The sequence below is a fragment of the Myotis lucifugus genome, unplaced genomic scaffold (genome assembly GCF_000147115.1).
Source record: "Myotis lucifugus unplaced genomic scaffold, Myoluc2.0 scaffold_11, whole genome shotgun sequence".
In the NCBI taxonomy this organism is placed as follows: domain Eukaryota; kingdom Metazoa; phylum Chordata; class Mammalia; order Chiroptera; family Vespertilionidae; genus Myotis; species Myotis lucifugus.
Window position 1 is genome coordinate 14,145,135 of NW_005871059.1, and position 13,060 is coordinate 14,158,194.

The 13,060-nt window shown below is 36.6% G+C and overlaps 1 protein-coding gene and 1 pseudogene across 5 annotated transcripts in view; one reads left to right on the forward strand and one right to left on the reverse strand.

The window, feature by feature from the left end:
* Positions 1–13,060, reverse strand: part of EYA4 (EYA transcriptional coactivator and phosphatase 4) — a 235,782-nt gene that overhangs the window by 14,721 nt on the left and 208,001 nt on the right. For all 5 annotated transcript variants that reach the window (XM_023750247.1, XM_006084462.3, XM_023750248.1 and 2 more), the window contains 3 exons: positions 6,375–6,464; positions 612–670; positions 344–504 (listed from right to left, as the gene is read on the reverse strand). In XM_023750247.1, the coding sequence (XP_023606015.1) occupies positions 344–504; positions 612–670; positions 6,375–6,464 (310 nt within the window). The remainder of the gene's footprint in view (positions 1–343; positions 505–611; positions 671–6,374; positions 6,465–13,060) is intronic.
* LOC102432487 lies at positions 2,478–2,789 on the forward strand (annotated as a pseudogene).

Here is a 13,060-nt window from a genome sequence, read left to right on the forward strand (position 1 = left end):
TAAACAGGTCTTCCCTCTGCTTCCATATGTCCCTCTGCCTGGTTTTCACTGGTAGCATCATAGCTGAAGAAGGTAAACTAAATGTCCTGCTGTCTATCTTGATCAAGAGCCTGGGAATAATGAATTTCCAATGCCCTTGACAGAGCTGCACGTTTTATTTTGCTGTCAGGTCTCCACCCCCTTTACCCACTCAGAAACTTAATATTTTGGCTCAATGTAGGTCACATGAGCTCTTGATAACTTATTTCATAGTAGGCCAATCTCTAATATGGAACATGGAACTACAGTTCAAATTCTACCTCTATCTAGAGTGCCTTTATTAGAATTAAAAAGCCACACATACCTCCGACATTGTTCTTGTAGGTGTTGTATAATTCTTTTACTCTTCTGTAACGAAAAGCCAACTTCCTCATCCAGTCAACCCCTCCTCTTACACCTGTTGGCAAACAAAGGTTTGCACTACTTGCAGCTGCATGGAAGCCATCAGTTGCAAAACTGTAGGTACTGCAACACCCAAAATATATTAAAAAGAGATAAAAGAAATAATTACATGTGCAAAACTCCATAGCTGAATTTCTGTAGGAAATAGCGTACTAAAAGCCACGGCTTACCTTAGGTCCTGCCCATTATCATCAGAGGAGACATCATCTATATGAACTTGATCACACTCCTGTTAAAAACATTGGAAGAGTTATTTGTTTTTCAAATGATGCTTTTCACCATACTTAAATGTTTTTTCCATCTTCCCATTTCAATCAGGCTATGGCCAGAAGATGGCAGCATTTGCCCATTCTCTCCTGCTGAGAAATGGCACCATTTCTACTCTCTAAAATCTAAATCCAGAAGAATGCCATAAAAAGGTGTCCGAGAACATATGGCATGTGGGCAACTTAAAAAATAATTTTAGTGTTAATATTATTGATAAGAAACTCTCTTTTGAGTCTTCATAATAATCACTGGTGTTTCCTTTCAGCCATTTCTCCATTTCTGCTGTGCATGCTTAAGTATTGAAGCCAAGCTAAACTTGAAGATACACAAAATTGTTTGGTCTGAGCACCTCGGGTGGTTACTATTATTTGTTGAGCAGAAACAGAGTGGCTCAATGATTAAGGTGCTCTGTGAGATTTCTATGACTTCCTGCATTGTGCTAGGCCTGGGATACCATGAAAGAATTCATGCTGGTGTTATTGTAAAAGGCCTGGTCTTTTAACACAGGAAAAAAAGCTAATAACCATGGAAGGTGACGTTTTCTTTTGCTCAAGTTTTAAAATATTTAAAATAAAAAATACTTTAAAAGTAAAAGGGAAATAATGAAGAATTACCACATCCAATGTGCTACAAACTCAGAGGAAAATAAAGTGTAGGTACGTACACCCAACAATTGACCTGATTTAAATTGTAGTGTGCTCAGAACAAATGGTAACTTTTCTGCATAAGAATTCAGTTCTTCTTTACTGTTCTTTACTAGTCTATCTTCAAATAATCTGCAAAGTTCCAGTGAAATAGTACCTGACCAAAGGGTGAAATTTGGCTAGGATACTAATCTCAGAATAAATATGCTTTAGCCTCTTTGGGCTTCTTTCTCCCTCAAATTGCTTGTCGTACTCACAGATTTTGACTGTATACATAATGCTTACTATTCAAAACAATTTAAAAATTTTAATATTTGAAAATAGGATGCCATAGTAAAAAGAAAAAACTTTCCAGCTATTATTTTTATTCATTATAGGACCTGAAAATATCTGGTAGTGAAATTTTGCTATTTCATCTCTAGCTTTCCACACTGGCTTTTAAAAAATATACAAAACCTGAATGACTAGCCCAATCAATACAATTTTAGTGCATAAGCTGAAAATACATGTGAATTAATTTTAAAGGTTCATAGGATTTACGTAAATTATGGGTTTAGTAAATTTTGAATAAATCTCTACGTATAGTCACAGGTAAGAGAAGGCTCAGTAAAGCTAATCTGACTGGAAGCTCCCAGAGGGGATGTTTGGGTGACTTGGATATACCCCCACTAAAGGCACAATCCGGTACAGAGTAATCACTCAATGATTCTTTGTTGAATAAATGGCAGAAGTCTAGACATATTATCATTATTGACTGAAGTACCACAGTTATTTACTTTTTAAAAAAATATAACTTTATTGATTTCAGGGAAGGGAGAGGGAGAGAGAGATAGAAACATCAATGATGAAAGAGAATCATTGACCCACTGCCTCCTGCGCACCCCCACCTGGTGTTTGAGCCCGCCACCTGGGCATTCCTGACCGGGAATCAATCCCTGACCTCCTGGTTCATAGGTCGATGCTCAACCACTTAGCCACCCTGGCCAGGCAGTTATTTAAATTTTTGAACATAAAGTTATGGTGATATGAAATAATATTCTAGATGGTAAGAATTGTAAGGAGATAGTTATATCAAGAGTGGAGGGGAGGGAGAGTAACGAGCTAAGAACTGAGGCCATGAGAGGCATGGCAGGACAGGCACTTAGAACAGTTCTTCCTCATTTTGACTGAGTATTCTTTGCAAGGAGGACAGCCCAAACTTTAACCAAAAGGGGCATTTTGCTTCCAGAAAAATCTCAGGGAAAAGTACTGCAAGCAATAGTAGTAGCTCTTTGGATTCTAAAAGAAAGAGTGGAAAGATTTAACAAGTTAGCTGTTAGCATGAAAGTTGGAAATAAATTTCTTCCCCCAGAATATGGAGGCAGCAAAGTAATTCTAGATGACAAGGATTACTTCTTATTTAGAGATGGTAACCTTCCTGGTAGGTATGAAGACTGAATTAAAACACCATTGATATGGCATCACGTGAAGCTGCTCATTTCCACCTAAGTTCTAAAATCTCTCAACAGGTAAATAATTTCCATGTCTCTCTTTTACAAAAAACTAATAATATCCAAAAGAAGTTTGGAGGAAATTTTTTAATTACCCTGGCAATTAGATGTTATTTCTATATTTAATATCCTCTTATCCTAATTTTTAGAGAAATTCCTCTGACATTTAAAGTATTAACTCACATGATTAATTTATACATTTTGCCTCAAAACTCATTTTTTTTACTCCTGAGGACATCAGTATATCACAGTTATTGGACCATGAGCTCCATATTTGAAGTTATGTTTGAGATTTTTCCAAATGGAACTTCTCTTTAAATTTATGCCTAGTTAGCTATGCTTGTTGACTCTGGACTCTTGCCCAAGAATTACACTCCAGTGAAAGCAACCTGAATTTCAATCACATACATTTTTAGAAAAATCAAAATAATTGTTCTTCAATTAGTTTTCACTCAGAGGAACTTTGCAGGAATCATCTTGGCCAAAACATGAAATACTAAAAACAATGTAATGCTTTGGTTTTAACAAATTTCAGTATAAGAACTCAAACATTTGGGATAATTCTGGAACTAATCTTAAGTTCTTTAATTTTGTTTTATAAGGTGGCCGCAATGTTGTCGCTGATCTTTATCAGTTGTAATCCACAGCAGTCTTCTCTCACTTTTGTGAGCCAGAACTCCCTGGTGCCTTTTTTCTGGAAGTTATTCTAACTGAAATAACACTGTGTTTAAACAGAACATTCTCTTCTTCGGGGGAGCAGTGTGAACATTTGCCTTCTCTGCAGTTGGGCAGGATGTCTTGAAGTGTCTATTAGGGGGATTTAAATTTGTGTCTTCTAAAGAATTATGTGAAAGCAGCTGCTACTTACTACATATGGTACAGTATCTATTGAAGGATTTCGATCTCAAATTAGATTTTTAAGTTAAGAAAAGAAACCTTGAGAGATTAAATACACAAGAGTGGAGGGAGGGACCATAACAGGCTAATGATAGAGTTCCTCTCTTGAGGAATTCTCCTGTTTGTCAGAAACAAAAATAGTGTCATATCAGTTATGAAGCCCATAACAATCTTTGCTTAGAAGAGGTTTACTGAAATAAAAAATTGGGTGAAAGTAAAGTTGACTTTCAAAATCAGATGTGGAAGGATAGTGGAAATGTATGTAATGCTACTGAATGATCTTGAAACCCATTGTTTAGATTTTGTTAGTTTTAGTATTTACCTCACTTAAGCTTTTGAGTTTCCTTGGGCACTTCGTCTGAATGTGCATGTGTGCATGTGGCATGTGTGTGATGTGTATGTGTTGTGTGTGTGTGTGTATGTGTGTGTGCATGTATGAGAATTCAATCAATTCATATGCAAGAGGCCCAATCACTTTTTTTTTTTTACAAAAATTAAGTACAGGATTGTTGGATACTAAGTTTTAGTGTTTGAGTCAAATAAAATTTTTATCACATTCTAAACACAACTAACAAGCTGTAATCATAGGAAGAAAGTCAATACCAATGTTTTCTCAGTTAATTTTTCTACCAGAGATTTTTCCAGGCATTTAAAAAATATTTTATATAGTACCTAATCCAAAATAAAAAATGCTTAAAGCATCATAGCTGAGTACATGTTTGTGATATGCAAATATTCATGTCAAAAGCATTTGCAAATTCATTATATGCTACTTTCACTTTCTTTTGTGTTCTATTAAAAGTTGGGTGGCAAATTTATTCCATCTGTCTTCTAATGTGCCAGTAAAATAGCTAATGGGTCATTTAGTCCATTTATTTCTAGTAAAAAATAATTAATAAAATAAAATAAAAACTATGAAATTTGGATAAAACCACACAAAACTTCCTTTTTTTGTTTTTTTTTATAGGGTTTGAAGGACTAATAATCTTAAAATTCTCTTTATAATGAGGCCAATCTATTTCAACCAACAGAAAAACCAACCTAAGAAGTTATAAGTCTATATAAAAATTCAAGTTCCAAAAAGGTTAAAATGTGTTTCCTATTATCATGTATATATAAAATCATTCTGTACACTAGACAGGGATCAGTTGTAAGATTACTTTAAATCAGGTTTTAGAGAGGTGATTATTATTTCTTATAATAAAACTGAAACACATGCCTAGAAATACTAATCATTCCTATGTCCATTAAAGAAAAAAAAGAAACTGCTTTAAACAGACAATAATTTTATTATCCAGTAAAAACAGCGACTCACTGAAGAGAAAACAACAAAATGCTATTACACAGGTTTCCAGAACATACATTTATCAGATATACTGAACAACACAATTTTTGCTCTTGTGTCTCAACTGTGAGTAAAACTGGATTTTAAGACCTTGCAATTGAAAAACATCTCATTGAAGACACTGACTAAGCTGGCTTTTCTTTCTCACACGCCTCTGTGAATTCAGCAGGGTGCGGGGGGCAGAAGTATGTGCTCTGGAGTCAGACTCCAGAGTTTCAAATCCCAGTTCTACCACTTAGCTAGCAGTTACCTTAGACATAATTTTTATGCTTGTAACCTTACAATTCCACCCCTAGAAAAATAATGTGATAAACATATTAATTTCTAGAGGTTGTTAATTATTTAATGGAAAGTCCAATAAAATAATGTTGAACACAAAGTGGGAAGGATTCAGTAATTAAAAATATCCCTCTTTATTCATAATATAGACAAACATTTTTACTCTACTGTGAAACCATGAGATAAAAAACTAAATTTAAATATGACATTTTAAAAAAAGAAAGAGAAATCTCTTCCAGCATTGTGGTGCTTGACTGGGAAGTATTCCTGGTCCAGTGCCCAAGCTACTCAGTTATTTCAAATTTTATTGTCTGAATGCCTAATGACTCAGATCATTAACACCCAGATTATATACCTATTACAGGACCTATTCAGCTATTCTGAGGCTATTTTTTTCTTGGGTCCTTTCATTTTGTTGTTGTTTCACTTTCTCTTCATTTGAGGTTGGAAATGGAAAAATAAATTAGAAAAAAAACAGTGAAATCAAATAAGTGGAATCAAACCAGTCAGATGTGTGATATAATCAGCTCTAGCAGTGTTTCATCTGAAAGGGGAGGAAATGAGGAATGATGATGTTGTCTAAAATTAGGTGTCAGGTTATCTACAAAATGTAATGATCCATGTTAGCACCATGAATAGCATCTCAGACTACTGTCCAGTGATTAACCTAAAGAGTATCCTGGTTTATATCCCGAAAAAGCTAATGCTAATTCCAAAAGTGCACATGGATTGTATTTGAGACACTAGTAGGATGAGGAGCAGTGTATTTGAGCGCACACAGATCTGAGATATTTCTGTTCTAATTATGTGCCAGTATATATGTACAATTCGTTAACTAAATTTAGCTTTTGTTTGCATTTATATATACAATTTTCCCCTTGACAGGAACTTTACTGTTCTCTTATGCTAAATTTCTATCTTTAAGTTTTCTTGAGGTTATCTGGTGTTATAGAAACCATCCAAACATTTTAATAGTTGGATACAACTATTCTTACCTTTTAAAATTCTTACCTCTAAATCATTAAAAAATAAATGTGTATCAGCAAGATTAAAAATCATTTCCTCCATTCGGAGTCCAAGGGTTACAGCCATGGGAGGATCCTGAGAAGAAAATACACGCACAATGAGGTAAAATTTCAGTAACTACAGTTATTATTAAACATATTTTAAGTGCATATTGTTGTGGGGATGGGATGACAACAGATTTTTACTTAAGATTCAAAAGATTTCCCAACTGCCTAAAAAGGTACCTTTCCAAAGGGGTCATTTAAGACATAATAAGTATACAGATGCATCTGTGAATTTATAGGAATTTATGTGCACATAAAAATGATTTAGGGAAAGTTTTGACATAAATCTATGTTTATGAGAGGATCCAGTCTACATATACTCCATGGACAGTCCTTTGGAGAAATGTATTTGGATGGAATACTGAACAGTGCTACAGACTTGTTAAAAATAAGAAAGGATTTCTTTTAAAGAATGATACATAAGAATTAGGGTTGGGAGAAAAGTAGGTCTACTGGATGTTTGCAGGACTTGAGCAGACAATGTCACCTGGAGGCAGTATACGAAGAGCTGGTGGAGCACGGTGAAACCACCACTTAATTATGAACTTCATTTTGATCAACAGGCAATATTTATCTGCAATGAGTGTATAGATTGGTCTAACCTGCATTTGACTAGGAAAAAAGAGAGAAGGGTTGAGGATAACGAAAGGAATTATTAATTCAGTAGATGTAATCTGTGTAGAAAATATATACACTTAGAAGTTTAATGAAAGTATGGGGATTAGTAAGGAGTCAAGTGACTTATTTTTTGTTTATAGAAACCAAGATGTTACACAGCAGCAAGGGGTTGAGAAACAAGACCAGAGTTTGTACTTTACCATGACCAACTATAGTTGAAAGCCTGGCATCAAGAAGCGAAAGACTAAAAAGTAAGGAGGGTGTAGGGCAGGGGTGGGCAAACTTTTTGACTCGAGGGCCACAATGGGTTCTTAAACTGGACCGGAGGGCCGGAACAAAAGCATGGATGGAGTGTTTGTGTGAACTAATATAAATTCAAAGTAAACATCATTACATAAAAGGGTATGGTCTTTTTTTTTTTTAGTTTTATTCATTTCAAATGGGCCGGATCCGGCCCGCGGCCGTAGTTTGCCCACAGCTGGTGTAGGGATTGGGCTAGGGAAAAATTCATGTTCAAACATGGTGTTTAAATGATCAAAGTTGGAATGATCTCTAAAGAGAACTACAATAGTGATGACCTTGAAGATACAGAAAATAGAAAACCTAGATGGAACAAACCCTCAGAATTTGAGATCAGAATGAGCCTGTTAGTAGGGAGAATATGGTTTTGAATAAAGCTGACAAATCTAGAAGAATACTATTTGTTTGGCTGAGAAGTCTTTTTGGAAGACCTCAGAGGATGATTTAGGTTGAGTGGCTGGGCCAGGAGCCAGATTGTAAGAATTTAAGGAGAGAGTACCAAACTTGTGTTTTCAATGGTCTAATAAATGACATTTCAAGAAATGTATTTTAACTTGGGAAAATGTAATGCTAACTTGATATTAATTTATGATAAAATACACAATCCAGGTCGGGCCCTGTAGTATTCATATACACCCCTGAACTTATCTCACTTAGCAAATAGAAGCCCCTCCTCATTCTACACCTATGCTGCAACAACCAATTTTCTTCCTATTCTTCCTTCCATAATGCTTTGAGGGGGACGCCCTAGAGCAGTGATGGCGAACCTTTTGAGCTCGGCGTGTCAGCATTTTGAAAAACCCTAACTTAACTCTGGTGCCGTGTCACATATAGAAATTTTTTGATATTTGCAACCATAGTAAAACAAAGACTTATATTTTTGATATTTATTTTAGATATTTAAATGTCATTTAACAAAGAAAAATCAACCAAAAAAATGAGTTCGCGTGTCACCTCTGACACACGTGTCATAGGTTCACCATCACTGCCCTAGAGTGTAAATATATTTGAAGTGAGTGTCACCTCATATTTTGTAGTGATTAAGAGCTAGAGAATAGGAATTGAGTGCTAAGCTAAGAAAAGAAAAAGGTCACTGAGGTGTGTTGAGTAAAGCCAAGACTTGATATTGGAGAAGAGAAAGAAAGGACAGTAAGAATATGTTAAATGTCAGCATAATTTTCTAATTGTCTACATCTCTTCCTCAGAGACTTCTGTGGAATTCATAGCTCAAGATTCTCTCTTCTCGAAAACAGATATTCATTGTTCACATCCCTGATGGTATCCTGGTCTTGTGTCCTTCAGTAAGGAGGACTCTACTTTGACTCTACTGCTAGGTTCATCTGTCTTCCAGTGTCAGGATCATTTGGAGAAACATATCCAAAGATCAAATCAATTCCATTTTATACAAAAAAAGTGATTCAAGAACAAGAACAAAAATATGAAGCTTTTTTATTTATTTTATTTTATTTTTATTTTTTTGGTCTCAAAGTCTTTCAGAATTCAGAGGGATCTCTCTTGCTCTGCTTCCTTCAAGTATAGAATTCTTATTTTCCTTATTTCTTTATGTTGTTCATGTTTTTGTTGTTGTCTTTGAAAGAAAATCTTTAAAGGTTGAATAAAAGTTGTAAAAATATACATTTGTCTTTTTTGTGTAAAAAAATTCCTTTCTCTTTGGGTTGGGGGTTACATAGGTTGAAAACATAGAAAACTTGTAAATATTCTGTATAGTCATGGGACCATGAACAATATGTCTACAAAAATATCAGGAAAAATCAAATGTAATTATAGCATGAAAACATATAATTCCATTAGTGACGCTCTGTGCTTTTGAGGAATGTTCACTGATGCAGGACAATAAAACTGAGCTCCACACTCCTCCGTATGTTTCTGATGATTACTGCCCTAAAGATATATATTTCACATGGGGGTTCAGAATGTCTTCTTTAAAAGGTTTTCCTTCTCAAGATTGGGTTGCTTAAATTCTTATCCTACAATGTGCCAGTTTTTCTTCTTTAAGTTTTAAATAAAACTATTGACTTTCTTATGTTTAGACCTCACATTCTTTGCATTGACAAATCAGATTTATGGGGATGGAAGAAAATATACTGTTCCTCTTTGATTGTTACTTTCATCAATTCCACGCTTCTGAAGTACATAACTCTCTATGCTACCCCAGCAGTAATAGGAAAGTCCACGAAAAATGCATTTTGTGCATCTGATAAGCACGCAAACAAATATAACTTTTAGAAAACCAACAATAATTCTCTAACAAGTAAGCACAGCGCACGGTATGATGAAAACTGTGTTTGAGCATTCCCACTCCAGTGGAAATGCAACTCCATGGCACTTGAAGGGGTTGCTCATTTGTTTATCAAGCTATGGCAATCCCACAACACACACTCTGGGAGAGCTAGGACTTCGTAAGCACTTTGACAAAATACAATTTGTGAATGAGGAAAGTTTAGGTTTGCGGTTTGCCATAGTGTAAACTAGCTGTATTTTACCAAGGTTTCCAAAGAGCAAGGCTTATCTAAAGGGAGGAGTTTCATCTGCCATGCCAAAGGCTTGGCACAGACAGGCTAAGGATAGTTATGCCACAAGCCAAGGAAAACCATGCCTGTAAGAGGTGATAATCTAGTTTCTAAGAGAATGTCTAGTGAGGGCTGACTTTCAAATATCTAATTTTACTTTCTTTTCCCCCATCTTACTAAGTCCTTGGGAGAGTTGATTCTAAGCAAGTGGATTACAGTATCACATTTTTCTAGCTAAAGGACCCACAGATGTAAGAATCCAAGAAAGATGAGCAGGGATTTGGTGGGGGTCGCCTTAGAAAGGTCTCTGAAGTGTTGGGCTTGCTGGGCCTTGCCAGACTACTGTGAAAGAGCTGCCAGCGCCTGCAATTCCATGGTTTTATCAGGCATTTGAGAGTTAAATATACTTCTGGATTGAACCCAAGTTTTATACAGAGATGTTTGCTCATTTTCATTAGATGTTTATAGAAATATGGGCACCTTATGAATCAAGAGTTACTGCCTTTTTTCAGTTTACCTGTAGGGAGTGTTGAGTTTAGGGTCTGAAATTAAGTGATAGTGAAAACTTGGACAGAGGAAAAAAGTGGGATAATAAAGGCACCGACAGGAAGCTCTGATGCATATTTTACATATATAACAGTTCTAATAGGTTCAAAGTGTCTACAGCAGAGTTTAATATGGGGCAAACTGAACTTCTGCCAACTTACTCTGTGCTCTGCTCTATTAAAATACTGAAACTACTCCCAAGACATTTGTTTTGAGAGAGAGAGAGAGAGAGAGAGAGAGAGAGAGAGAGAGAGAGAATTGAAAATAATGAATAACTTTTGCCCCTTAAATGTGTGATTCTAAACCGGATGTTACCATCATATGACTAAGTCAGGTTCAAGTACAGCAGCTCTCTATATCTAAATACTATGTTAACACAGAGCAAAATTTGGAGCCAGACTGTCTGTCTATGGGCCTCTGCCCTGTACTGGGCCATCAGCTGGAATACTTCCCTAGGGACACAATATAAAAATATCTCAGGAGAAAAAGCAATTATGCGTTGTTGTTGTTTTAATAGGGGACTTTTCTTTTTAAAGAACTGAAGTCCTTGCAACAGTTACTCATTTGGGACCTGAAGCACATGTAGACTAGTGACAAAGGCAAAGATGTGTTAGTTCATTACAGAAGAAGGAAGACAAGCTTGCTCACTAACTAAAGTGGAAGTAGTGAGTGGGTCTGTTAGGAAATAAACTCTTTTAATCAGTGACAAGAGATGAAGTTCAGTCATGAATCAGAAGGAAAATTTAACCATTGAGATGTTTGTCTACGATGGATAGGCAGTGGACTGGAGTTCTCAGGGGGAACTGGGGAATGGTTTCAGGAACACTCATTTATTTAGCACATATTTACTGAGTGTCTACTATGTGGTAAGAATATTCAAATTCTTAACAGAAACAAATAGACAAAGTCCCTGTCCTTAAGGGGTTCATATTGTCACTGGATGACCTACCAGATATATAAACAAAGAAAAAAACCCAAAGAAATATATAATATTTCAGCTGGTGAAAAAAACACACAAAAAAACCACAGTTAGCAGATACAAAAGGCTATAGGGATAGATGGTGATGGCTCAAAGAAAGCACAGGGAAGGCCTTTCTTAGGAGATGGCAGCTGGAGAGAAGAGACCTAAAAACGGTGAGGGAACTAGCCATGCACAGACTCCAGTGCTGGCAGGGAACATACGCAGAGGTGAGAATGAGTCTAGTGTATGTGGAACAGTGTAAGGTAGAGACCCAGGTCAGGGAAGTAAAGCAAAAGAAGAGAGTGCTCAACTGGGCCAAATGCTGAGAGCCCCAGCAAGAAAAACCATGATTTTGGCAAGAGAAGGTCATTCCACGACTTGAAGAGAGTCGTATGACTGGAAGGCTAGGGAAGAGTAGAGAGAAGGGGCAGCAACTGGAAAATGGGCTCAAGAGGATTTTCTGGTGATGGGACTATTACAGCATGGTCTATGGTGATAAGAATAATTCAAGAGTGGGGAACTGGGGACTCAGGAGTGAAAGAGATCATTTCAGGAGTAGATTCCATGAGTCAGTGAGAGGGTCTGGATCCAGGATATGAATAAAGGTGTAAAGAAAAGGCAGAGCATGTGGTATGGTGAGAAGATAAAGTAATTATTTCAGTTGCTATTTTTAGTGATGGAGGAGGAGTTTAATGAAGAATTGAGAGGGGAGCTGAAGGTGTGAGGGGAGAGGTTTGAAAAAGTCAACTGGAAGAGCTGATTCACCCGGGGGTGCTGAGACCCACTTGAAATGTGTGGTCACACTTAGCTGTCGGGGAGTAGGCAGAAAGGACAACCGTGAAACACACTGTCAAAATGTTAGATGCTTTCAAACTCTGCATTCAGCATTTCATACGTACCACAATCACTCTCTGGTCACCCTCTGCTTCTCTAAACATTGAGCTCAGTGAATACCTTACATTACGGGATAAAACAACAGATACAAATCCATGCAAATATCCTCAGAAAACACCCAGTTCCCCCAACATTCAGATTCCCTTGAAACCAAGTAAGATAGGTTACACTTTTGAATGTTTATTATGTGGTAGGCCATGTTTTGAGTTTTAATGCATTAACTCATTTAACCCTGCTAATCAAATTAGTCTTTTTATTCTTCTTCTCAAAAGATTGTGAAGTCACACAAACACCAAAGAAACTACCCAAAGGCACAAGTGTAGAAAGAGGTGGCGCTAAAATTTGAACTCAGCTCCATTCCTCCTCCAAGCCAGAAGGCTTAACCATCATGCCCAGAGAGATGGTAACCTGCATGGTGTTAGCCACTAGGGAGGCCTCCAATCCATGGCTCCAAACACTTGATTAATTCTAATCACTCCTCATTAAATCAAGAATTCTTGCTATAAAACTGTGTACAGATTGTTTAATATAACAGGAACCAATTGATTTATCCTTAGGAACATATTATTTCCCCAGTGCTGCTTTTATATAGGATGTTGTCTAAAATGAGCAAGTAGTGTTGGGAGCTTGAATTTTAATTTGACACTATAAGGCAGGGATGGGGAAAGTCCAGCCCCAGGGCCTTACAAGACCCATGAAATCACTTGGTCTGGCCCTGCCAAGGCATTAGGGGTGAGTTGATTAAATGTTTGACCAAATATGACAGGCTAGTTTTTA